Source organism: Sphaeramia orbicularis, chromosome 7 (assembly GCF_902148855.1).
Source record: "Sphaeramia orbicularis chromosome 7, fSphaOr1.1, whole genome shotgun sequence".
NCBI classification, from domain to species: domain Eukaryota; kingdom Metazoa; phylum Chordata; class Actinopteri; order Kurtiformes; family Apogonidae; genus Sphaeramia; species Sphaeramia orbicularis.
The window spans coordinates 39303184-39327710 of record NC_043963.1 but is presented as its reverse complement, the minus strand read 5'-3'; the positions used below and the strand labels follow the sequence as shown (position 1 = coordinate 39327710).

The window sequence follows — 24527 nt, the reverse complement described above, 5'->3', positions numbered from 1 at the left end:
CCCCTTCCTAGAGTGAAAAGACATGCATTTGTACAAAAAGTATAACATTTCAACTCCCAAAACTTGGGCAAGATACTAAGAACTAGGGGAAGTCAGTTTTTTATATATTTAATGATGAATTTTTGCGTGTTGCATCAAATTTAAGAAAATAATGTTGTTTTCTGTTTCTTCTACAGCATACTTGTTATTGTGGATGCTACTACTACTTACATGTGGCTGGTTGTGCGATGTTTATGCTTCTGCACCAGACGAAAAAAACACAAATATTGAAAAACCAGAGGCAGAGATGCAGGGAAGGTTAGGGCATCTCAAAAATCACCTTTGTCTTCAGATCACAGTGTTCATACTTTGTGGTGATGGGGGCATCAAATGTTGACGGATTTTGCTGAAATTTTTGGGGGGGGGCTATTATCATGTTGGAGATTAACTGGTTTAAATAACACCGTGATCTGAAGACAAAAGTGATTTTTGAGACGCTCTAGGGAAGGTACAGCCAATAATACACTGCATTAAGAACAAAGTCCATTTGTATTCATGGCAACCTTTCAAGATAAATAAGGCCTGGACTTCTGGACTCTGTGGCCTGTGTAGTCAGCGAGGAATTATTGATTCTAATACAGTAAATTATGTTGTTTTTGCAGATAAAACAGCCGTACACAGTACCAAGTACAGGTTCACATGCTATTACTGGCAGACAATAATAATAGTGAGTATTGTCATGTATGTGCTTACATCATATAAATTTATTTTAGTTATAAAAATCACCTTACACAGTTTCTAAAAGAAGACAAATCAGTTTAAACTAGATTATCTTCTTTTAATTTGCAAACTTTTACCTCTCTTCACATTATTCTCTGGCTAATCTTTTATTATGAGATGAGATCTCCAAAGTACCAGTGGAAAAGTCTGGATGATAGGACACTGCTTTGTGGTTTCACTGTAGTCATTACAGTCCTATTTTGAGCAACTTACAATCATTGCAGCAACACATGTTTCAGATTCATACAGGAAATGAGTCACTCAGACAGTTCTTTTTAAAACTTTTGGACTGATCAAACATGCTGAGACAAATAAAGCCAAATAAATAAATAAATAAATGAATAAATAAATAAAGGTTCTCAGTTTCTGTTGTATCACAGCAGTTTGTGGGCATTAAAATTAATTTGGGCATCTAAGATACTTCTTTCAAATAAGTGTTGGGGTTATAATTTAACTTAATTCTTTTTTGTGATGTGATGTTTACTCCTGGGGGTGGGCCTGGTGTCCAAACAGGTAATACGTCATATCACGTGACTGCTCACTTTCCCTAAACGACCCAAAACTTTTTTAGACTACACTTGAATGTATGTTCTGAATGACAATAATAAAGTATACTATTGGCGGACTCTCTGCCTATACTCAGAACACTTTTTGAAGATCGTAAATTAAAACGTTGGAACGGAAGTTGTGACGTAGTTTCGCGCATGCGGGTGGCTTAGCTGCTAGAGCGGCTCTGGTACTTCCTGAACCGTTGTGGGAGCCACGTGGGGCTTTCCTGAGAAATAGAAACCAAACTTTGAAATTCTCCCGCTCGGTCTGCAAAGCAGAGTAAAGAGAACAGAAGCAGTCATGGCTTCTGCGTCTTTGTCTGAGGATCTGACTTGTTCTATTTGTTTGAGTGTCTTCACTGATCCAGTCATCCTCCTCTGTGGACATTCATTCTGCAGAGAATGCATCACACTCTCTCTGGATAAACAGCAGCATTGTCCACATTGCCGCACACCTGTGCCGACAGAAGGAAACTATCTTCTAACCAATCACATCTTAAAAAGTCTTGCTGAAAAAAGCAAAGAAGCTGCCAAGTTGAAAAGGGAATACAGAAATGAGAAGGAGGTAAGTGACTATAATGTGATTTTGTCATTGTAATACATTTTTACAGCAGCACAAGCATTTGTAGTGTTTTTGTTTGTTTTTTTTAAATTTTCTCTAAATCGTATTTGTGTTGTTCTTTCCCCCTCCACTTTTAATCACTTAAGGAGACTGAATGGTTTTGCCTCGAACATGAGGAAAAGTTGAAATTATTCTGCGTCACAGACCAACAGTTGACCTGTATTATCTGCAGAGATAGTGAGAGACATGAAGAGCACAAGTTTAAACCAGTCAAAGAAGCAGCTGCGTCTCTGAGGAAGGATCTGGACATGTTCATGCTACAGGTCTCTGCTGATATCAGAGGTCTGGAGGGCATAGCCAACACACAGAGAGAAGAAATGATCAAGACAACAGAGAGCTGTAACCAGCTGAAGACCCACATTAACACCCAGTTTGAGGAAATGCACATGTTTCTGAGAAAAAGACAAAAGGAGATAAATGATGAACTGAAAAACAAAGAAGAAGATGCTCTCAAGAAGATGAGATGGAGGTTGAATAGTCTAGAAACAGCTTTGTCTGAGAATAGAGAGCTGGAAGGAAATGTGGCGTCTATTCTGGAAAACAAAGAGACAGAGAGGTTTTTAGAGACCTGGACTGATGACGACACGACAAAGACAGCGAAGAATACCTTCAAGTCGAAGACAGAAAACTTCCAAGTGGAAAAAGCCTCCATTTCTCTGGGGCCTTATGAAAGTCACCTGCAGTTTTTTGTGTGGAAGGAGATGCTTCAGGTCATCAAACCTCGGGAGGAAATGCTGTCACTCAGAAATGATGATACAAGTTTGTGTGTGTCCGAAGATCAACGAAGTTTGATTTTCTGTAACACAAAAAGATCCTCTGATTATTATGGACGTAAGCCAACTCAGCCATACTTCACCAATAGTATCGATACATTTGCAGGACAGCATTACTGGGAGATAGATGTTGGGGAACTGACTTCTTGGGAATTAGGAATAGAAAACAATTTCCTAACAATGGAGGGCAATACCTATGAAATCTGCATAGAAGACAGTTATGAAACACTAAAATTTACAGGCAGACCTCGCAGGATTGGCATTTACCTCAACTGCTCATCTAAGGAACTCTCCTTCTATGATGCAGACAAAATGAAGCATATTGAAACCATCAGGCTGAGTTCGATGCCCTCACAGGTGTCGGCATATTTTAAAGTTTCTCAAAGCAATCCAGATCACACACCACTGACCGTGTGCTGGTACTGAGGTACTGGTTTTACTGGGAACCTGCAGACCCTGGCAGTAATGATCTAGAATATACTGATCAAATAATAACATTAATATAATAAACCAGATTTACAAGGTGTTTGTCAAAGTAAAATACTACACAACATGAAAACAGTGAATAATTAGCATGTAAAAGAAGGACAAAATACACCAAAAAGCAAAGTTAAAACAAAAAAGGAGGAACATAGTAAAAGAAACTGGATAAATCTGTATAAAGTTGTTGTTAAATGGGTTTTAATATAATGCACAGACTCCACTGAGCTGATGTTAATGGAGAGTTTGATACACATTGGACAAATAAGCACAAGGAGACATATGGTTTACTGTAATTATTGTTCATAACAGTTAGGAAAGTCTGTAGTTGGATATACTTTGACATTACGGAGGCTTATGTTACTGTTACCGTGTTATGTTGCTTCTTTGGATGGAAATGAACAGATGTTAGAATGAAATGTTAAATAAAACATAGAAAGTAAAACTCAGAAATTGGCAACAAATAAAAGCCAAAGAATGTTACTTTTGCGTGATTGGTTTGTGCTTTTTTGTTAGATTTATTTTCACTAAACATGTATAAAAGTGAACATCAATAATAAAATAAAATCCAAATGCTTTCTGAATTGTTTCTTTTTATTTCTGCACTCTCATCAACACAATGCATGCTCCTAATAACACTATTTTTTTTTTTTTTTTTTAAATATTTACATTCATTTAGCATTTAACACTTACAGATCTGATCAGTTTTGCAGTTGGATTCTTATAACACTTTCACAACTGAGACATTTTTTACATGTTGAAACTTGTAAAAACAACAACAATGTGCCACAAGCTTTCTGCTGGTGTACAGAGAAAATAGTTATTGGATGATGAGAATCTGACAAAAACTAAGAGTCAGGATTGTCTTGTGAGCGGTTTATTCTTACTACATTTTCAGACAGTGCTAAGCAGTCTGATGTGAAACAAGAAGGGGCTTCTGTGATTTTTAAGTTTTTTTTTTAAACTCTTCTGAAAGTTTAACAGATATAAAAAAAAAAACAGAACAAACAGGTTGTGAGGTCAAAGGGTTATAAAGATCGCATTGCTTAGACAACACAATTTTTACACTTATTGGTTTACAAGTTTGTCTCACAGGTTTTGTAAAGGCATCATTTTTCCCACCTTTCTTCACCCAGTTCTTTCTGCAGTCGTACTGTGTAGGTCATCTGTTCTAGTAAATGGAGATGTTTTACAATATTGGTAAAGACAGTCATCGGTGGACATTCTCTCTTAAGACAGTATTTTGTAGTGGTCTTTTTACTCGCTGCCAGCAAGACCTTTAGGAGGTAAGTGTCATTCTTACTAAGACCATCAGGTTCATGGCCAAGAAAAAGGGAAGTGAATGACGTGTTGATTTTAAAACCCAAAACTTTAGAGATGATTGTAGATTCTTCCTTCCAGTAAGTCTGGATAGAGGGGCAGGCCCAGAAAACATGGGCGTGGCCCATGGTTCCCCCGCATTCTCTCCAGCAGCACTGCTGAGTGCCAGTCTGTTCGGCCTTCTGTTTAGGAGTAAAAAAAAAAAAAAAAAAAACGGATCAGGTTTTTCCAACAAAAGTCTTTCCATGTCCAAGAATTAGTGGAGGACAACTGAGTTTTCCAAGCACTTAGCCATACATCAGTTATTTTCAATGTCCAGTTCTTTTTCCAGATTTTAAGGTTTTTGGACAGAGATAGTATGTGTGGGAGGGGAACAAGGATGAAACAGTTTTAGTATTGATATGATATGATATGATATGATATGATATATGATATGATATACTCAGTGCCAATGAAAACGCAACACTTGAAGATTCTTATATTTTTTTAAATCGATGAGGATTTTTATTCCATAAGCTCTTTGGAATTAATCATAGGCCATTTCTATACAGTAAAAATAAAAAATCACATCCAAATTTGTTGACAAAAAATAAGGATAAAGAAAGAAACTCAAGGACCCCCAAAACCAAAAGTCACAAAGCGGTCCCGGAGGTGCTGCAGCTCAATGTAGTAATCCTGCTGTGGCGTGGTCACACGTGCTCGTCCAGGGCGAGGTCTGTCTGCAGTTGAGCCAGTTTCTTCATGCCTCTGTTGCATTCTGACTATGGTGGACACATTGCATCCAAAACGGCGTGCCACCTGCCGAGCAGAGATTCTGGCCTCCAGGAGCCCCATAGCACGGCATCTGTGGTCATGTGTCAGTCTAGGCATCGCTGAGTTATTGCAAATGATTTTATTGCTTTTCAGTTTGCCTTTATATACAGAACATGACCACTCCTTAACTGACCACAGTTCCTTAAGTTGAGCAGTTCATTGCTGAGCAATGAGAAAAACAAGTCTTATGAATGCAGACAAGTTCATTCAAGCATGATAATAGCTCAACCTGTCTCAGGTTGTTAAGAAATTGTCTGGGATTATCTTATACAGGTGAAACTGAAACATACTGATGCAGCTCAGGAACAATAAAACATATTCAAGTGTTGTGTTTTCATTGGCACTGAATATATGATATGATATCATGTGATGTGCTGTGATGAGATGTGAGATATATGAGAGATGTGATGTGATGTGATATGATATGATATGATATGATATGATATGATATGATATGATATGATATGATATGATATGATATGAGGTTTTTAGTCCCAAGGTGCAGGACACAGCGTTATAAAAACAGCTTTGTTCCTGTCGCTGTCACTGAGCTCAATAAGAAATAGTGACATTACACTTTATTTACTTATTTTAGTTATTTATCCTATTTCTTTGCTCTATTTATTATTATTGTGACTTCTAATTTTTAAATTTTATGTTGTTATCTTGGTTTTTATCCCAGAGACTGTTTTTATCTTCTGGAGGTTTTTATTGTGTTTTATTGCATCTTGTTTTTATTTATTTGTTCTTATTTATTAATTTAATTCTTCTACTTATCCATGCTGCTATACTGATGAATGGTGGAACACTGAGCACTTTTTGTCTTGTCTTGACACTTGATCAAGTACCTGCCTAATAGGTTCAGTGTAGGTTTTGTTGTAATGCCAAAGGCAATCACTATGTCTGCAAAACAAATCTACCCACAGGTATAAATAAAGTAACCTTGAACCTTGATGATGTGCTGTGATGTGATATATGGAATGATATATTAAATAAAGCACTTAGGAGTGGTTAGACGTGAAAAAAATAGAATTTGAAAGTCAACAGAATAAGAGGTCCAAGTCTTTAAGGGTTAAATTATTTCCATGACATGTACCTATAACCTAAAACATCCAACTAAATGGAATAGTTTACATTTATGCAGATACAATGCTCAGATTCAGTCCAGTCTGGTTGTGACCAGTAGAGTGTGCTATTGTACTTAGTTTATCTGAGTATTAATATTTGTGGGTTTCACCACAACAAATAAAACATGTATTTTCTTCCTATTATTTTCCTCCTGTTATTATTTTGTAAGCACAACAATATGGTATTATGGATATTATTTTAGCATTAAATGGGATGAATATCAGAGGAAGTGTCATCATATCTAAGCCACGGGGTGTGGCTTTACAGGGAAACAGAAACTTAAGTGAATAAAAGTGCGTAGTCAGAGCAGAGGGAGGACCTTCAGTGTCACTGTGAACCATGGCTGCAGCTGTTTACGCACAGGACCTGACCTGTTCCATCTGTTTAACTCTCTTCTCTGATCCACTGACTCTCCTCTGTGGTCACTCTTTTTGCAGAAAATGTATAACAGATTGTCCGATCACACAGTGTCCACAGTGTCGAACTTCTTTACCATCACCAGAGGAAGTGAAGTGTTTACCAACCAGCCACATCCTGAAGAGTCTGGCTGAAAAGGCGAAGGAGGAAACCAAACAGAGCCACGACAGAGCAGAGGTGGGTCTGGGGTTAGTCAGCACTGGGCATGATGGAAATAACTCCAATAATACTCTTCACATTACATGATGTAACCTGGAGAAGCACAGATTTTCTGCCAGGGAAAAAAATGTGCGTGATCCTTTTCAGTGTTTGGACGCAACAAAGAGAAGCATTCAACTGTTGGGTGTCCAAAAACAGACTGAATTTTAATGTTCATATCCACTCATTAATGTCTGAGCTGAGACTGGCAATGTTTTCTCTTCACAAACAAATCAGGAGCTTAATTATTTATAATAATAAGAATAATAATGATAGAGTACGTGGATGTTATTTATGGTCAGGTGACCAATTTAACCCAGAAACATTCGATGAAATACATCATTCAGTATTAACATTAATCACAGGTTATATGAGAATCACCACTGTCTGGCTTATCTGCTCCTGCAACAAAAAGAGACCAACATCAGTTTGTATTTATTAACAGCCCCCCCACACACACACACACACACACACACACACACACAAAACGAGGGGGTGGGGGGGAGTGTATTGTTTTTCGTTCAGTTTGTGAACACTCTAGCAGCAAAACTATTGCTTGAATTCATAACATATTTGGTTCATAGATTGTGACTGACCAAGAATAGATCTCATTACATTCTGGGAAAAGTAGGTCAAAGTTAAAATTTTGTATGAATTTTTAAAAAAAATTTTTCCTATTTGCTTATAATGGGGGCAAACGTTCAAATATCTGTAGCTGCAAAACTATTGGTCAAATTCATACCAAATTTGGTTTATAGATTGCAAGTGACCTCGAATAGATCTCCCTACATTTTGGGAAAAGTAGGTCAAAGTTCCAATTTCTTATGAATTTTTAGAATCCTTATTTCCCCCATGTATTTACAATGGGCAACATTTCTAATGTCAGTAGCTGCAAAACTATTGGTTGAATTCATACCAAACTGGGTTTATAGATTGCCAGTGACCCAGAATAGATGTGATTAGATTTTGAGAAAAGTAGTCAAAGTTTCAATTTTTATGAATTAAAAAAAATGTTTTTTTGATTTTCTTATAATTTTGTTTCAGTTTACTTCAAACTTGGCACATATATAGAGGTAATTGATATGCTGACATCAGCACACGCATGGACATGATGACATCAGCTGGATTGATGCCAAAATAAGCTACAATGCGTGCAAGGGGTGGGGTTTGTTGTGCCTGACACCACTTTTTTATTTATTAATAAAGCCGTTTTACATAAGCATCCCTCCTGTCTATGAGATTTCTTCTGGAATACTGATAACCATAACCATAACCAGTCCTCTCACCAAAGATACCAGTCAGGAAGTTCTTCCTTAAGTAACTACGCCCTATTTACTCAAATCAACTCTAACAATCCTTTAAAGCAGTGGTTCTCAAACTTTTTACTGCGGAGTAACCCCTGAAATATATATATTTTAGCCAAGTACCCCCAACTCTCACTTAAGTATTTTTGATTGAAAAAATTAGGCAAAATTTGTTCCTGTGCCAAAGGTGTCTGTTTATATTTTGTAAATGAACAACATATATTTAACTTTAATATATTAAAAATAAATAATCTTTGTAAGAAAATTTTGTGCAAAATATCAACTGAAAAGTGTCGTCTTTCATTGATAAGAAAAATAAATTAAATGGTCATTAATGAATAAATGAACCTTTCATCAACAAAAAATAACTAGAAGCACTCGGAGAGCGCAGACCTCCGCCAAGGCTGATCAGTGGACCCCCCCGTGGGCCCCCCCACCCCCAATCACCACCAAAATTTAATCATTTCTTTCTTATCCCATTTCCCACAAACCCTGAAAATTTCATCCAAATCTGTCCATAACTTTTTGAGTTATGTTGCACACTAACAGACAGACAAACAAACAAACAGACAAACAAACAAACAAACCCTGGCAAAAACATAACCTCCTTGGCGGAGGTAATTACTTAATTACTCAAATAAACTCATCTTGAACAATATGAAATAGAAATGTTCTTAAAATGTTACCAAAACTTAAACAAGATGACAGACAATAACTAGAAGCACTCGGAGAGCGCAGACCTCCGCCAAGGCTGATCAGTGGCCCCCCCCGTGGGCCCCCCCACCCCCGATCACCACCAAAATTTAATCATTTCTTCCTTATCCCATTTCCAACAAACCCTGAAAATTTCATCCAAATCTGTCCATAACTTTTTGAGTTATGTTGCACACTAACGGACAGACAAACAAACAAACAAACCCTGGCAAAAACATAACCTCCTTGGCGGAGGTAATAATAATAATAATAATAATAATAATAATAATAATAATAATAATAATAATAAAATATTGAAATGAAATAAATCAGGAGTGTCAGTTTTATTATATGAATGTATTTATTGTGTTTTATATTTCAGCATTAATTCTCATTATTTATTTTGTATTCAGAACATTATGACTTATTTAATGTATTTTTCCCCCAAAAAAATTCAAGAACCCCCTGGGCTTGTTCCAAGTACCTCTGGAGGTACTGGTACCCCCATTTTAGAAAGCCTGCTTTAAAGTAGCATCACTAATACCAATGAGACATTTTCAGAGTTTAATTGATCATTTTATTCATTTAATTGCCCTTTTGAAACTATTTTTACTTTTAAGGGTCATTAAAATAACTTTTTCTTTTAAGTTTTTCTTACCATATTTACCACTGTACAACTGTGGTTTGTCTTATTTGATATTATTATGCCTCACGGTCTTTACCGTACCGTCTTCATCCGCTTATCTGGGTCCGGGTCGTGAGGGCAGCAGCCCCAGCAGAGAAGCCCAGACAGCCCCTTCCCCAGCCTCTTCCACCAGCTCTTCCAGGGGAATCTCGAGGTGTTCCCAGGTCTCTCCAGTGTGTCCTGGGTGGGCCCCGAGGTCTCCTCCATGCCCGAAACACCTCCCCAAGGAGGCGTCCAGAGGGTATCCTCACTAGATGCCCAAACCACCTCAGCTGACTCCTCTCGACATGGAGGAGCAGCGGCTCTGCTCCGAGTCCCTCCCAGATGTCCAAGCTCCTCAGCCTATCTGTACGGCTGAGCCTGCGAAGGAAACTTAGGCTATGTTCAGACTGCAGCCAAATGTGGCCCAAATCAGATTTTTTTTTTGCCGCTATTTTATTTGACCTGTATCTGACCTGTTGAAGACAGTTTGAACGGAACAAATCTGATTTGCTACAAATCCGACTCAGGCCACTTTTGTATGTCGTCCTAGATCCAATAGATATCAGATATTTCGCAATGCGACGTCAGTCTGAACATCCAGGTCACATTTATCCGACCTTTACATCAAGAAATGCCAGTACAGCCGACTGCAACACACTTGCGAACAGATATAGGTTGCCGGAGATGAGTGTCTTGTTGTGAGAGTGTTACGGAGAGGTGGTTTCAGATATATTTAAATGTTCTTCTTGTCATTTGAAAATTATGAATGCAGTCTGTGTCAGTGAAGCCGCTAACATCACTATCCACCACTCCTGACTCTGCATCCAAATACTCCATTGTACAGACGTAGCAGCCATTGCACCACGAAAGGCCAAAGCAAAAAACCTGGCTCTCTCTTTTGTTTTTTAATCTTCTGCTTAAAATTATTTGACTGTAATGGTGCTGACTTCAGTTGTAGAGAAACTTTATCAGTGCCACACACATGCTGATATGAGATGCCTCTATATTTACTTCCGTAAACACAGTGCGTGCTGCGTGGTCACGTATTATGTCAGGCCCTCTTTTGCGCATGCGGGTCACTTCAGGGTCACATTCAGTTCATGCTGAGAACTGATAGAAGTCGCTTTTCATTTGTAATATGAACGAGCACACAAAAAATCGGATTTCACAAAAAATCCGAATTGTGCATTAAGACCTGCTGTCTGAACGTAGCCTAATTTTGGCCGCTTGAACTTGCAGCCTCATTCTTTCTGTCATTACCCAGAGTTCATGACCATAAGTGAGGGCCAGAATGCAGATTGACAGGTAGATCGAGAGCTTCACCTTTCGGCTTAGCTCCCGCTTCACCTCAACAGACCAGTTTAGCGTTCACATCACTGCAGACACCAACCCGATCCACCTGTCAATCTCACGGTCTTTACTTTATTCTTATTTTATGTATTTGTCTTTATGTACCTCTGTATTATTGAAAGTGACGGTTTTCTGAGGGTTTAAATGAATGAATGACAAAATGGTGCAAAATAATTATTAAATAAGATTTAGTGACTAGTAATATACACACTTTAATCATGTCAGCATTTATTAGAACAGTTTGGGATCATTTCTGTTTGAAAACATGCACATTTTTGTCATTTTACAGCTTTTATGTATTCTACTCTATAAAGCACCAAATTATTTTTCTGTCTCAACATTTGATTTTTCTTGCTTGTTTTTTTTTTTTTCTTAGGCCCAGTGGTTGTGTCCAGATCATGATGAGAAGCTGAAACTGTTCTGTGTCACAGATCAGCAGTTAACATGTATCATATGCAGAGACGGAGAAAAGCATGATGGACACAAGTTTAAACCAGTCAAAGAAGCAGCTGCATCTTTGAGGAAGGAGCTGGAAACGGGCATGGAGACCCTTCCTGCTGATATCCTTGCAATTGAAAGCCTTGCCAACAAACAAAGAGAAGAAATAACAAAAACCAAAGAGCGGTCCCGTCAGCTGATGTCCCAGATGCACAAGCAGTTTGAGGAAATGCACCAATTCCTCAGAAAGAGAGAAGACGAGATCAAAAATGAGCTGAAGAATCAAGAGGAAGACGCTGTTGAAGAAATGACCAAGAGGCTGATTTCAATGGAAGCAGCGCTGACGGAGAACAGAGAGCTGGAGGTGAAGGGCGCAGCGGTTCTGAAAATTACTGACCCTGAGAGGTTCCTAAAAAAGTGGACTGAGGGTAACTGCATGAAGACCCCAGAACATTTATTCAGATCAAGAGCAAACGATCTGGATGTGATTAATACATCTCTCTTCCTGGGTCCATATGAAAGTCACCTGCAGTTCTTCATGTGGAAGGAGATGCTGCAGGTGATCCAGCCTCGAGCAGAACTGCTGTCTCTGAGAAATGATAATGTTAATGTGTCTGTGTCTGATGATAGACGTAGTTTGTATTGTGCTCCCAAATGCAGCCAGAATCAGCAGAACATGTTTGGACAGACAGGACTCTTTTTCAGTTCTCCAGCCTTTGGTTCATCCACAAGCCATTATGATCAATACACAAACATTTTTCCAGCAGTGCCTGATAATACATACAATGCATTCAGCACTGATGAGTTCACTTCAGGACAGTGTTACTGGGAGGTAGAGGTCGGCCATAGGGACTATTGGAAACTAGGGATAAAAGATTATTTCTTACAATATGAAAACTATAAGCATGCAGCCTGTAATCCAAAAACAATCACAGAGTTAACTGTCACAGACACACCCCGGAAGATTGGGATTTACCTGGACTGCTCTTCTAAAAAGCTGAGCTTTTATAATGCAGACAACATGACACGTATTCACACTATGAGCTGCAGCTCCATGTCAGTACCAGTGTCAGCATATTTTAACATCAGATACAAAGAACCAGATCATAACCCACTGACAGTGTGCTGGTACTGAACAGTGGACATACGCATCTGCAGGAGAAATAGTTATCAGATAATAGCACATGGAACAGGCTTATATTGTACATTTTCAGTGCCAGAAAATACAAGTATTTTGCAGATTTAAAAAAAAAGAAAAAACAGGAGCAAATTATCAAAATCACCTTTCAGTGATAGTGTTATGGTATCAAGGAAACATCCAGCAACTGCAGCACAGGGATAAAATGTTCCCAGAAATGATGATGGTTATCTTTTACCTATTGAGACAGCGGTTAAGACATTAAGACAGTGGTTGTCAAATGCATGGTATGAATTTGGATGATTAAATAACTTTGCATTATTGTGTTGTCATTCTGTAACTTTTAGTCAATTTTACTGGAGTGGTTTTATTTGCTAAACACAGTGACTCCATGTTCTCCTTATCAGCAATAGAGGATAATGTCCAGAATTTTCAGTGAATAGTCAGTGTTTTGCTTGATTCATTTCCATTTTTTTTTTATTACCCCGCCCCCTGAAGTAGAGGCAAGGGGTATTGTTTTTGGTTCAGTTTGTTTCTTTGTTTGTTTACGAATAATCTAGCAGCAAAACTATTGGTTGAATTCATACCAGATTGGGTTTATAGATTGCCAGTGACCCAGAATAGATTTCATTACATTTTGGGAACAGTGGGTCAAAGTTCAAATTTTTTGGAATTTTCAAAATGTTTTTTTCCCCATTTACTTATAATGGATGGAATTTCAAATGGCTGTAGCAACAAAACTGTTGTTTGAATTTATACCAAACTGGGTTTATAGATTTTCAGAGACCCAGAATAAATGTGATTACATTTCAAGAAAAGTAGGTCAAAGTTCCAATTCTTTATGAATTTTCTTAATGTTTTTTTTCTTTTCCCATTTACTTATAATGGGTGAAATTTCATGTCTATAAAAACATCAATTTTGTTTCAATTTACTTCAAACTTGGCACATGCATAGACATGATGGCATCAGCTGCATCGATGCCAAAATAAGATACAATACATACGAGGGGCGGGGTTTGTTGTGCCTGGCACCAGTAGTTTGTCTGTGATATGGTTCTGAAATACCTAAGTGTAAATGCATTCTAATCAATAAACTCAATACAGTGGTAAATTTGACTGGTTAACTTTGAGTTTTTACTTACCATACTGAACAGGAAAAATCACACAAAAACAATATCAAGTGAAGAAGAGTCATGACATTTGGTATGGCTGTATAGAAGGTGCTTCCTGTTTGTCCTTATGTTAAACACTACTGTCCTGCTCAGAGTTCTGTATAAAAACAGTGGATGTATTTCACTGTAAACCACCAGATTGACCTATTAATGTAGCAGGACCTCCAGAAGACTGATATTAGTATTACTCCATGTGTTTCCTACCCAGTGTTAGTCCTTTTGTCCACAGTACATGGATCCTTTTCTTCTTAGTGGTACTGCAGGTGCACAGGTGGACTGACTTACCTGGTCCTGCTCTGACTGAGGGTTAAACAGACACTGTGACCTCTGACCCCTGACAGGTGAACTCCAACAGCCCCGGTGTAACAAGTATACCCCCCCATCCAGTCTATACCTGGGGTTAAAGGGGCCCTAGGCCAGATTATACCTCCATGATATCAGTAGTGTTAAGGGATAGACACAAGAATGACTTAATTTTTCTACATTTTATTGGGGGTTCAGCTTTGTCAGCTAAGATAAGTGAGAAAGTGAACTGAAGTCAATCTTAAAACTAAACAATTACTTGTATTTCTTCAACCAGAAAGACTTCAATCAGTAAAAGCAGACTTCCACAAAGGTCAAAGATTACTACCACACTTTTCAGTAGTGTTTACACATTGAAACTAGAAAAGCACTCGGAGAACGCAGACCTCCGCCAAGGCAGATCAGTGGGCTCCCGTGGCCCCCCCAGCCCCGATCACCACCAAAATTTAATCATTTGTTCCTTGTGCCAGTATCAACATTTCCTGAAATTTTCATCCAAATCCATCCATAACTTTGAGTTATCTTGCACACAGACAGACGAACAAACAAACCAACGCCAGCAAAAATATAACCTCCTTGGCGGAGGCAATACAAGTACATCAGAAACAAAACGTAATGTAATTGGAACATAATGCTCAATTAATTTGACTGTTCACTATAAAATAAAAATCATAACATCCTGAAACTTCAAGTTGTAAGACTGAAACAAATACAACAAGGACCCAAGTGCAGATAAAGGTGTTCAAAAAGAACAGTCTTTATTAACTGGCAAACAAGCAACAGGCTAGGGACAGACAGCAGGTTAGTCAGGGACAGGCGATGGGTTGGGAACCGGGGTATCCAAATGGGACTAGGAGGGCTCAGGCTGCAGACGTAGCCGGGGACGGAGGACGGGTCAAACATCCAGGGTACAGATCGAGAGATGTGGTCGGGAGAAGGCTGGTCGTTACCAGGGGCTGAAGACTGGTAGGCTAGGTTGGACAGGCAGGCAGGTAGGGAATCAGGCAGGCGGGCGGGTCAGGAAAGAACACAAACAGGATCAGGATCCAGGCAGAATCAAATGCTGGAAAGTCTCACTGTGTAGAACAATCTGGCAACTGTACAGAGGACAGAGGGGTGAATATATAGGCCTAGCCTAATGGGCTTCAGCTGAGCTGAACAGGTGAACAGAGTTAACTGATGAGGAGGTGTGACTGAAAGGGAGAGAGAGAAAGAGAGAGAGAAAGAGAGAGAGCGGAGTAGACAGGGATGTGACAAAGACTAGTAATTTACCAGACATCACCAGACTCCACCCAATATCAAAAAAGCACTCGGACAGCGCAGACCTCTGCCAAGGCAGATCAGTGCCCCAGATTTGGATGAAAATTTCAGGAAATGTTGATACTGGCACAAGGAATAAACTACTAAACTTTGGTGGTGATTGGGGGGGGGGGGGGGTTCTGTCTTGGAGGAGGTCTGCATTCTCCGAGTGCTTTTCTTGTTTATTTTTTCAAAAATTTGCAGTCTTGATGGTTGTTGATATCTATATATTTACTCCAGTTTGCACCTGTGCCTTTGTATGTTCTTTAATACAGATGTCAAGTTGTTTGTATTTTTGTATATTTTCAATTTTAAAAAAAGAAAAGGTAGAACCGCATGGCTCAGTGTGAGCCTTTTAGACACATTGCAGAGTACTTTGATCCTATACATACATATGCATACATCTTTGCCTTGACCTTTCATGTGAGGTCAAACTTTTATATATACTTTTGTGTTTGAGGAAAAAAAAAAGTTGTTGATATTTTAAGTCATTGTCTCTCAGCATTTCCATTACATACAGATGGGAGCTAGAACATTCTTCCAAAATGTGAATGTATTTTTTGGACTTACCTATAACATTAAAACAAGCAGAAATATAATATATATTGCCTATGTTATAATCACGCCAATGTGGAATGATTTTTTTTTAAATGAATCTTTATTGAAGATATAAATGCATACAAATCATTGATAGTTCTAAAAAAAATCAAAATGTCAAAAAGAAAAATCATCCAAAGAGATAAATTAACATAACGCAAGGGCTTAAAGACATAAAAAAAAAAAAAAAAATATATATATATATATATATATATATATATATATATATATATATATATATATATATATATATATATATATATATATATATATTAAAGATATAAAGAAAACAAAATACAACAGAGAGTAAATTTAGTCCATTTTGTAGAGTTATTTATAAATTGTCAGGGTTTTGTGCTTTTTTTTTTTTTAAAGCCAAATTATAGTGAGTAGATATAATATTTTTCCCATTCATGTGGAGTGAATATTTCTTTTTTTTTCTTTTTTTAAATCTTTATTCAATGAAGAAAAGTATGCAAACATTGTATACAACAAGAAAATAATAAGTTTGCCAGGGGAAGGGTTACATAATTATTATAGTACAATGTCTAAATCAGAGCAAATATTGATGGTTTTTATAGCCTTTAACAAAAAAAAAAAAAAGAACAAAAATCCTGATAATTTATAAACTACTCTTCAAAATTGACTAAATTTACTCTCTGTTGTATTTTCTTTTCTCGATAGATTAAAATATTAAAGATATAAAGAAAACAAAATACAAGAGCGTAAATTTAGTCCAGTTTGAAGAGTTGTTTATAAATTGTCAGGGTTTTTGTCCTTTTTTTTTTGTTAAAGGCAAATTCTAGAGATAATATAGCATTTTTCCATTTCATGTGGAGTGAATTTATTTATTTATTTTTAATCTTTATTCAGTGAAGAAAAGTATGCAAACATTGTTTACAACAAGAAACTAACAAGTTTGCTAGGGGAAAGGGTTATATAATTATTATAGTCCAATGTCTAAATCAGAGCAAATATTGATGGTTTTTATATCCTTTTTGTTTCCAGATTTATCTAAAAGCTATTTGGAGTGAATTCTATTTATTTATTTATTCATTCATTTATTCATTCATTCATTCATTCATTCATTCATTTATTTATTTTATGTGGAGTGAATATCTGGCCATGAAATGAAGCTGAAATGTCTTATCATAACCATACCATGGGGTGTGGCGTTTCCAGGAAACTGATACGTACTGGTATAAAAGGGTTGAGTCATATCAGAGGATCCACCACCAGCCATGGCTGCATCTGTTTACGCAGAAGATCTGACCTGTTCCGTCTGTTTAAGTCTCTTCTCTGATCCAGTGACTCTCCTCTGTGGTCACTCTTTTTGCAGAAAATGTATTACAGATTCTCTGACCACACAGTGTCCGCTGTGTCAAGTATCTTTCCCTTCATCAGACGAAGTGAAGTGTTTACCAACCAGCCACATGCTGAACACTCTGGCTGAAAAGGCCAAGGAAGCTGCGCACAAAACAAACCCGGACCAAACACAGGAGAGACCAGAGGTGAGTGTTTAATCACTTTTTTTTTTTTTCCTGTTTGGAGTTTTAGGTGTAAATACCTCTACTAAAGTAATGTCAAATGTATGGCCCAACAAATGATTCAAACCAGTCAGAATTTGTGAAATGCAAAAATTACACTGAAGATATTGCAGGGTGTTTGCACAGGTCTTGAAAGTCTTAAAAAGTCTGGAATTTTGAAATGATGTATTCCAGACCTTGAAAAGTCTGGAATTTTGTGTGAAAGTCTTCATGAAGTTGAATTTTAGTGTATGCTCAAAGGCACATCTATTAAGATAATAAATATATGAGCAAAGCATATAAAAAATTTGATATGATTTCACTAACCGGTCAGTACTGGAATGATTCTAGTGAAACTTGTGATATCCATGCACTTTTGTGATTTTTATATGTTTTCAAAATGTTTCTATCAGTAAAGCATAATTTTTACTGCGAATTAAGCGTTATTTATTTATTCATTTATTAAAATTAACTCGTCTACTACACACAACGGGTACCATCTCAACCAAAAAAGTAGGCACACAAGTATAAAGGCCCAATCCCAATTCACCCCTTAGCCCTCCCCCTTCTCCCCCTTACCCCTCCCCCTTGGCCTGCACACTTGGCACTACCCCTTGAAACAGAGTTGCAAAGGGTAGGGGTTGAAACATTCCCCTATGAAATGGGACAACCCGTCACGAACCTGTTACGTCATCAGCAGTCATCGATGCCTCTATTAACAGATCCGACAACTTTGTTTCCAAAAGTATTTATCATGCCATCAGCAGCTGTAACTATCTCTGCTGCATGGTATTTGAGCATCTTTTTGCAGCTATCAACTATAAACTGTAGAAATGTGATCTATAACACATTGAAATGGCATTAAACTGTCGATCAAATGATTAAGTTGTTTATGAAGAAAATATGTACATTTGTGTGTTTCTTTTTCTTCACACTGCTGCACTTTTTGGCTGTGTTTACCTCCATCTTGCCAACGATTCGAACAGAATTATGGGACATTTCTCCTACCCCTCTGTTTGTGGTGTGGTCCTGAAAAATCTCCTTAGCCCTTCACCTCCATCTAATGGAGAATTAGGACAACACTACCCCTTCACATGTACATGCAAAACCAAGGGGGAGGGGTAAGGGGGAGGGGATTCAGTGGATTCAGCCCAAAAAGTACATAAAGTCAAAGTCTTGGGGTAAAAAAATAGCAGATTTGAAAAAGTCTTGTATTAACAGTCGAGGACGTCAAGGTCATTTTAGTTCAGGTTCCACATACGGAGCAATTTGATCTACAGTGGGTCAGAACAGTAATCACCTGTAAATAATGACAATTCCAAATGTTTGCCTTTGTTTGAGTATAAAAAAGTAAGATTACATACAAATGTTTACATCTAGAAACTATCCTTTCACAAAAAATATGAATAATATGAACAAATATGAACAACCTGAAATGTTCAAGAGAAGTCAGTGCAGTTTTACCAATATTCTACCTGTTACTAAATGTTTTGTGTATTTGTAGATCCACTGTGATCTGTAAGTTATGATGTACATGTGTAAATGATAAACAGACACATAATAGTGTTCAAATTGCACTTATATTTTTTAAGATATATCAGGTTGTTCATGTTATTCACATTTTTTATGAAGCGTTGTATATGTTGTATATGTAAACATTTTCATCATGTAATTTAACTTTTTTCTCTGTTATTATTTTACTGGTCTGACCCACTTCAGATCATATTTGGCTGAATGTGGCCCCTGAACTAAAATGAGTTTGACACCCCTGATCTAGAAAGTATGTATATTAATATTAGATTCTATATCCTAAAATATACTAAAGTAAATGAGTAAATTAGTATATTAGTATATATATTAGTAAATTAGTATATTATATTATGGTATATTATATTATAAAGTAGTATATTATGTTATTAAAGCATATTAGAATACCAGCAAACATTCAAAAAGTCTGCAAGAATCTGTTCATTGCAGTATCATTTTGCAGTGACTCAAACAGAGGGTTCATTGACGCATTTTCGTAGTTGAACAAAAAAGTTTATTTTGGTCTGAAATTAGGAATTTTTTTATTAGTTTCTTTACATATTTTACATATTTGTAGGCTATATCCTACTCCTATCAAAGAGGGGAGACTGGTCAGTAGTGGACACTCCAGTTATCAAAAAAAAGAAAGGAAAAATTAAAGGAAAAAAGGTTATATTGAGATTACGCTGATGACAAAATATAGTCTGTGGCTAAAACAGTATGTAAGGATCACTATTATACACTGTTTGGTCCTATCATTAATTTATAACAATGGTTTTGTTCAATTTTTGTTTGAATACATACATTCTTAGTCTGGTCAACTATCCGGTTTCTCAGTGGATTCAATACAGAGAAAACAGTCTGGAATTGGACAGCTTGCTGTGAATATGCACAATCTATTCCACAGGTGTCAAACTCCGGTCATCGAGGGCCAGTATCCTGCATGTTTTAGATATTTCCCTCTTCCAGCCACACCTGGTTCAATTAATGATCAGCTCGTCATCATGTTCTGCAGAAGCCTGATAACGATGAAATGGCTTCTAGGTGTGATGGAAGAGGGAAACATCTAAAAGATGCAGGATACTGGCCATCAAGGACCTGAGTTTGACACCCCTGATCTATTCTATACTGAACCAAGCACGAGTCTGGGGGCGGGTGTTTTGCAATACTCACGACTTCTTTTTGTCATGAGTCAAAAGTCAGTTTCAATTCCGCAAATCTCTTTACAACTGTTGTCGGTTGTTTGACTCAAAAATAAGGATTAAATTACAGATTACACCCTGTATTCTTAAATTTCTCTGACCAAAGCAGCACATTTGTCTTATCTGTGATTGGTTTACTGTTTACTGCACCTGTTCTTCCCGCCTTCGTATTTTAATTCAAGCACCATAATTCCAGACGTATTTCTCATTTAGAAAGATGGATGGCTGGACAGGCTGATACACTGCAGTCTCTATGTTCTTTGCTCTGTGTTTATATGGTAGCAGATTATTTTGCTGTTACTTCCTCATTTGCCATTTATTGGACCATTTGTCTAAACATTAGTTCTGTCAGTAGACTTCAGATTTTTCTCTCTTGTTGTTTTTTTAGGCCCAGTGGTTGTGTCCAGATCATGATGAGAAGCTGAAACTGTTCTGTGTCACAGATCAGCAGTTAACCTGTCTCATATGCAGAGACGGAGAAAAGCATGATGGACACAAGTTTAAACCAGTCAAAGAAGCAGCTGCATCTTTGAGGAAGGAGCTGGAAAACTGTGTAGAAAAGATTTCTGCTGATATCCTTGCTATTGAAAGCCTCGCCAACAAACAAAGAGAAGAAATAACAAAAACCAAAGAGCGATCCCGTCAGCTGATGTCCCAGATGCACAAGCAGTTTGAGGAAATGCACCAATTCCTCAGAAAGAGAGAAGACAAGATCAAAAATGAGCTGAAGAATCAAGAAGAAGACGCTGTTAAAGAAATTATCAAGAAACTGAGTTCAATGGAAACAGCGCTGATGGAGAACAGAGAGCTGAAGGTGAAGTGGAGAGGAGCTCTGAAAACAGACGAGTCTGAGAGGTTCCTAAAAAACTGGACCAAGGGTAAGGACATGAAGACCCCAGAACCTTCATTCAGACCAAGAAAAAATGATCTGCCTGTGATAAATAGGCCTCTCTTCCTGGGTCCATATGAAAGTCACCTACAGTTCTTCATGTGGAAGGAGATGCTGCAGGTGATCCAGCCTCAAGCAGAACCGCTGTCTCTGAGAAATGATAACGTTAATGTATCTGTGTCTGATGATAGACGTAGTTTGTATTGTGCTCCCAAAAACAGCCAGAATCCGGAAATTGTCTTTGGACAGTCCTCCTTGAGGACCGCACTCAATGCCCCCTTCAACTTTTCTAGTCCCAGTGGGTACACTAGACAACCACAGGGTAAATCCAGTTTCGTATTTGGCTCACCTGCACTCTCCACTGGTGGTGGGTCTCTTTTTGGATCTAAAAGCCATCATGATCAATACCATGACAGTTTTCCTGCAGTGCCTGATAATACATACAATGTATTCAGCACCAATGTGTTCACTTCAGGACAGTGTTACTGGGAGGTAGAGGTCGGGCATAGGGACTATTGGAAACTAGGGATAAAAGATTATTTCTTAAAATATGAAAATAGAAAGTTTGTCACCAGTGCAAACACCATGCTGACGTTCAAAAACACACCTCGGAAGATTGGGATTTACCTGGACTGCTCCTCTAAAAAGCTGAGCTTTTATGACGCAGACAACATGACATGTATTCACACTATGAGCTGCAGCTCCATGTCAGTACCAGTGTCAGCATATTTTAACATCAGATACAAAGAACCAGATCATAACCCACTGACAGTGTGCTGGTACTGAACAGCGGATATAGGCTACGTTCTGATTTTTTTGCCCATATGTGACCTGCAGGGTGCGATTTGTCAAAAAACAGGGAAGGGTGTTTTCTGGGAGGGGGAGTTCAGAGCAGGGGGGTGGTCCATAACTAACATAAGTAACACTGGCGTCAAACGAAAGTGAAACTTTACATACTTTCAATGTCCATCTCTCGGGTTCTGTTCCTTCATTACACAGCAGATCTTACCCCCCTTTTACGACGCTCCAGTGCATGGAGACATTCGCAAATCTTGAGGCTGCAGACAGTTCAGTTCAGGTGAACATTAGAGCCACTAATGTAGGATATAGGTGTAAGAAAACTGTCACAACCTGCCTCTCATTTCAGCTGGTTGGTTGTCCCCCCAGAGGATGAAATTCTTTGAGCAGAAGTAGGGATGTAAAAACCAGAGGGGGGGTTGATAGCCCCCACCCCCCCCAACAAATCGTACCCTGGTGACCTGCATCTGATCTGTTAAAGACAGTCTGAACAGCACAAATCCAATTATTTTCATTTCCAACCCAGACCACTTTCATATGTGGTCCTAAATCTGATACAATACCAATATTTACCTCCGCCAAGGAGGTTATGTTTTTGCCAGGGTTTGTTTGTTTGTTTGTCTGTTTGTTTGTTTTGTTTGTTTGTTTGTTTGTTTGTTTGTTTGTTTGTTTGTTTGTTTGTCTGTCCGTTAGTGTGCAACATAACTCAAAAAGTTATGGACAGATTTGGATGAAATTTTCAGGGTTTGTTGGAAATGGGATAAGGAAGAAATGATTAAATTTTGGTGGTGATCAGGGGTCGGGGGGCCCACGGGGGGCGTCACTGATCAGCCTTGGCGGAGGTCTGCGCTCTCCGAGTGCTTCTAGTTTGTAATGCGACTTCAGTCTGAACAGCCAGGTTGCATTTATCTGACCTTTACATCATTGAAATGCGACAAACCTCACAATTCTTCATCCCAGGAGGAGTGGCGGGAAAAACATACTTACTTCTGTAAACATAAATTAATTATTTAATTAGCAAAGTTATAGCTTGCATTATAAATTTTCGTTTTATGAAGTGATTGTTGGATCTTTGGATTGGATGGATCTGTGGATGGATCTGTGGACTGTATTTGTTCTTCAGACTGAAGTAAAACAAACAAAAACAAACACAATGCGTGCCTGCATGGTCACGTATTACACCAGGACATCTTTTGCACATGCGGTTGGGTCACTTCAGGGTCTTATTCAGTTCATACTCAAAACTGATAGAAGTCGCATTTAATGTGTAAGATGAACAAGCACACAAAAAATGGAATTTCACCAAAAAATCCAAATTGTTCATCAAGACCTGCTGTCTGAACGTATCCATATGCATCTGCAGGAAATCCACAACCTGGTGAAATAGTTCTGAAAGACCCAACACACTCATCAGGTTTAAGTCAGTTTCAGAATGAGTGAATTACTTTGTATGCTTAAATTCTTATTCTTATGTTACTATCATTGTGTAAGTTTTAGTTTGATTAGTTGACTGGCTTAAGTTGTTTAACACAAAATGATTCCATGATCATCTTATCACCACTAGAGGGTGATGTTGTCCAGAGTTTTCTGTGCATCGCCAGATAACAGCTGGAAGACATTGAGCCTGTTTACATGCAGACAATACTCTGATCATTGTTAGATTTCTGGAGTTATCCGATTATTCATGGTATCCTGTAAAGAGCATAATCTGGTATGTTTTATCAGGTAACAGCAGTAATCAGTTTATGACAAATTGGATTAATACACCTGGATTTCTCCCCAATACTCTGATGTTTTCCTGCATGTCTACAGGTTAATCGGATTTGTTTTGTTCTTTTACATCTGCACATGTGAAAACACAATTGAAATTATAGAAAATAGAAGTTATAAGACAATAACCAGAAGTTTGAGTCTAAATCAGGGTTTTCAATTATCGCATTATTAAAGTGCATGTAAACATGTTAGATCTGATTATTACCATTGTCTGATTACTCCCAGCTATCAGATAGTTATGGTCATGTAAACAGTCTCACTGGTGTACAGTTAGAACGTGATGTGAACAATCAGTGTTTTGCTTGATCCATTTCCATTTTTGTTTGTAATGTGGTTCTGAAATATTTAAGTGTAAATGTGTTTTTGATCAATAAATTACAGTGGTAAGTGTGATAGATGTGAAGTCTTTATTTACTGTGATTAACATGAAAAATCACACAAAAACAACATCAACTGAACAAGAGTCATGACATTTGATATGACAGTATAGAAGATGATTCCAGTTTGTCCTCATGTTAAATACTGTTGTCCTGCTCATAATAATGTATAATAACGGTGGATATATGTTAACCGCACAAATGTATTAACTCCCACAAACGTAATAAACAGCAAACATAATTAAAATTAGCAGCTTTTAAAGAAATGATCTCACAAATGTAAAAACAGTCCCCTACCACAAATGTAATACCTCATTTTCCCACAGTGTGCTTCTACCCTCTCCATTATTATGATAATTGTATCAGACATTTTATTTATATGGTTCAAACATAGGCTTTTATTATAATTAATAAGA

The 24527-nt window shown here is 37.7% G+C and overlaps 2 protein-coding genes across 2 annotated transcripts; both read left to right on the top strand.

Annotated features, from left to right (window-relative positions):
- Nucleotides 1-1547: 1547 nt before the first annotated feature.
- On the top strand, nucleotides 1548-22351 carry LOC115422477 (uncharacterized). The gene is made up of 7 exons (XM_030138828.1): nucleotides 1548-1872; nucleotides 2016-3125; nucleotides 6912-7037; nucleotides 9823-9981; nucleotides 11449-12142; nucleotides 17244-17530; nucleotides 20663-22351. The coding sequence occupies exons 1-7, from the start codon at nucleotides 1609-1611 to the stop codon at nucleotides 21947-21949; spliced, it is 3927 nt and encodes a 1308-aa protein (XP_029994688.1). The 5' UTR covers nucleotides 1548-1608; the 3' UTR covers nucleotides 21950-22351.
- Nucleotides 6762-12763, top strand: LOC115423098 (nuclear factor 7, ovary-like). Its single transcript, XM_030139816.1, has 2 exons — nucleotides 6762-7037; nucleotides 11449-12763. Exons 1-2 carry the CDS (start codon nucleotides 6783-6785, stop codon nucleotides 12643-12645), a joined length of 1452 nt encoding a protein of 483 aa, XP_029995676.1. The 5' UTR covers nucleotides 6762-6782; the 3' UTR covers nucleotides 12646-12763.
- Nucleotides 22352-24527: the final 2176 nt, after the last annotated feature.

Bases quoted from the DNA above. Each gene is read 5' to 3' on its own strand.
- LOC115423098 (XM_030139816.1), top strand. From the start codon at position 6,783: ATGGCTGCAGCTGTTTACGCACAGGACCTGACCTGTTCCATCTGTTTA. The intron at 7,038-11,448 runs GTGGGTCTGGGG...TTTTTTTCTTAG, and splicing joins AGAGCCACGACAGAGCAGAG to GCCCAGTGGTTGTGTCCAGA.
- LOC115422477 (XM_030138828.1), top strand. From the start codon at position 1,609: ATGGCTTCTGCGTCTTTGTCTGAGGATCTGACTTGTTCTATTTGTTTG. The intron at 3,126-6,911 runs TGAGGTACTGGT...CCGATCACACAG, and splicing joins CACTGACCGTGTGCTGGTAC to TGTCCACAGTGTCGAACTTC. The intron at 17,531-20,662 runs GTGAGTGTTTAA...TTGTTTTTTTAG, and splicing joins AAACACAGGAGAGACCAGAG to GCCCAGTGGTTGTGTCCAGA.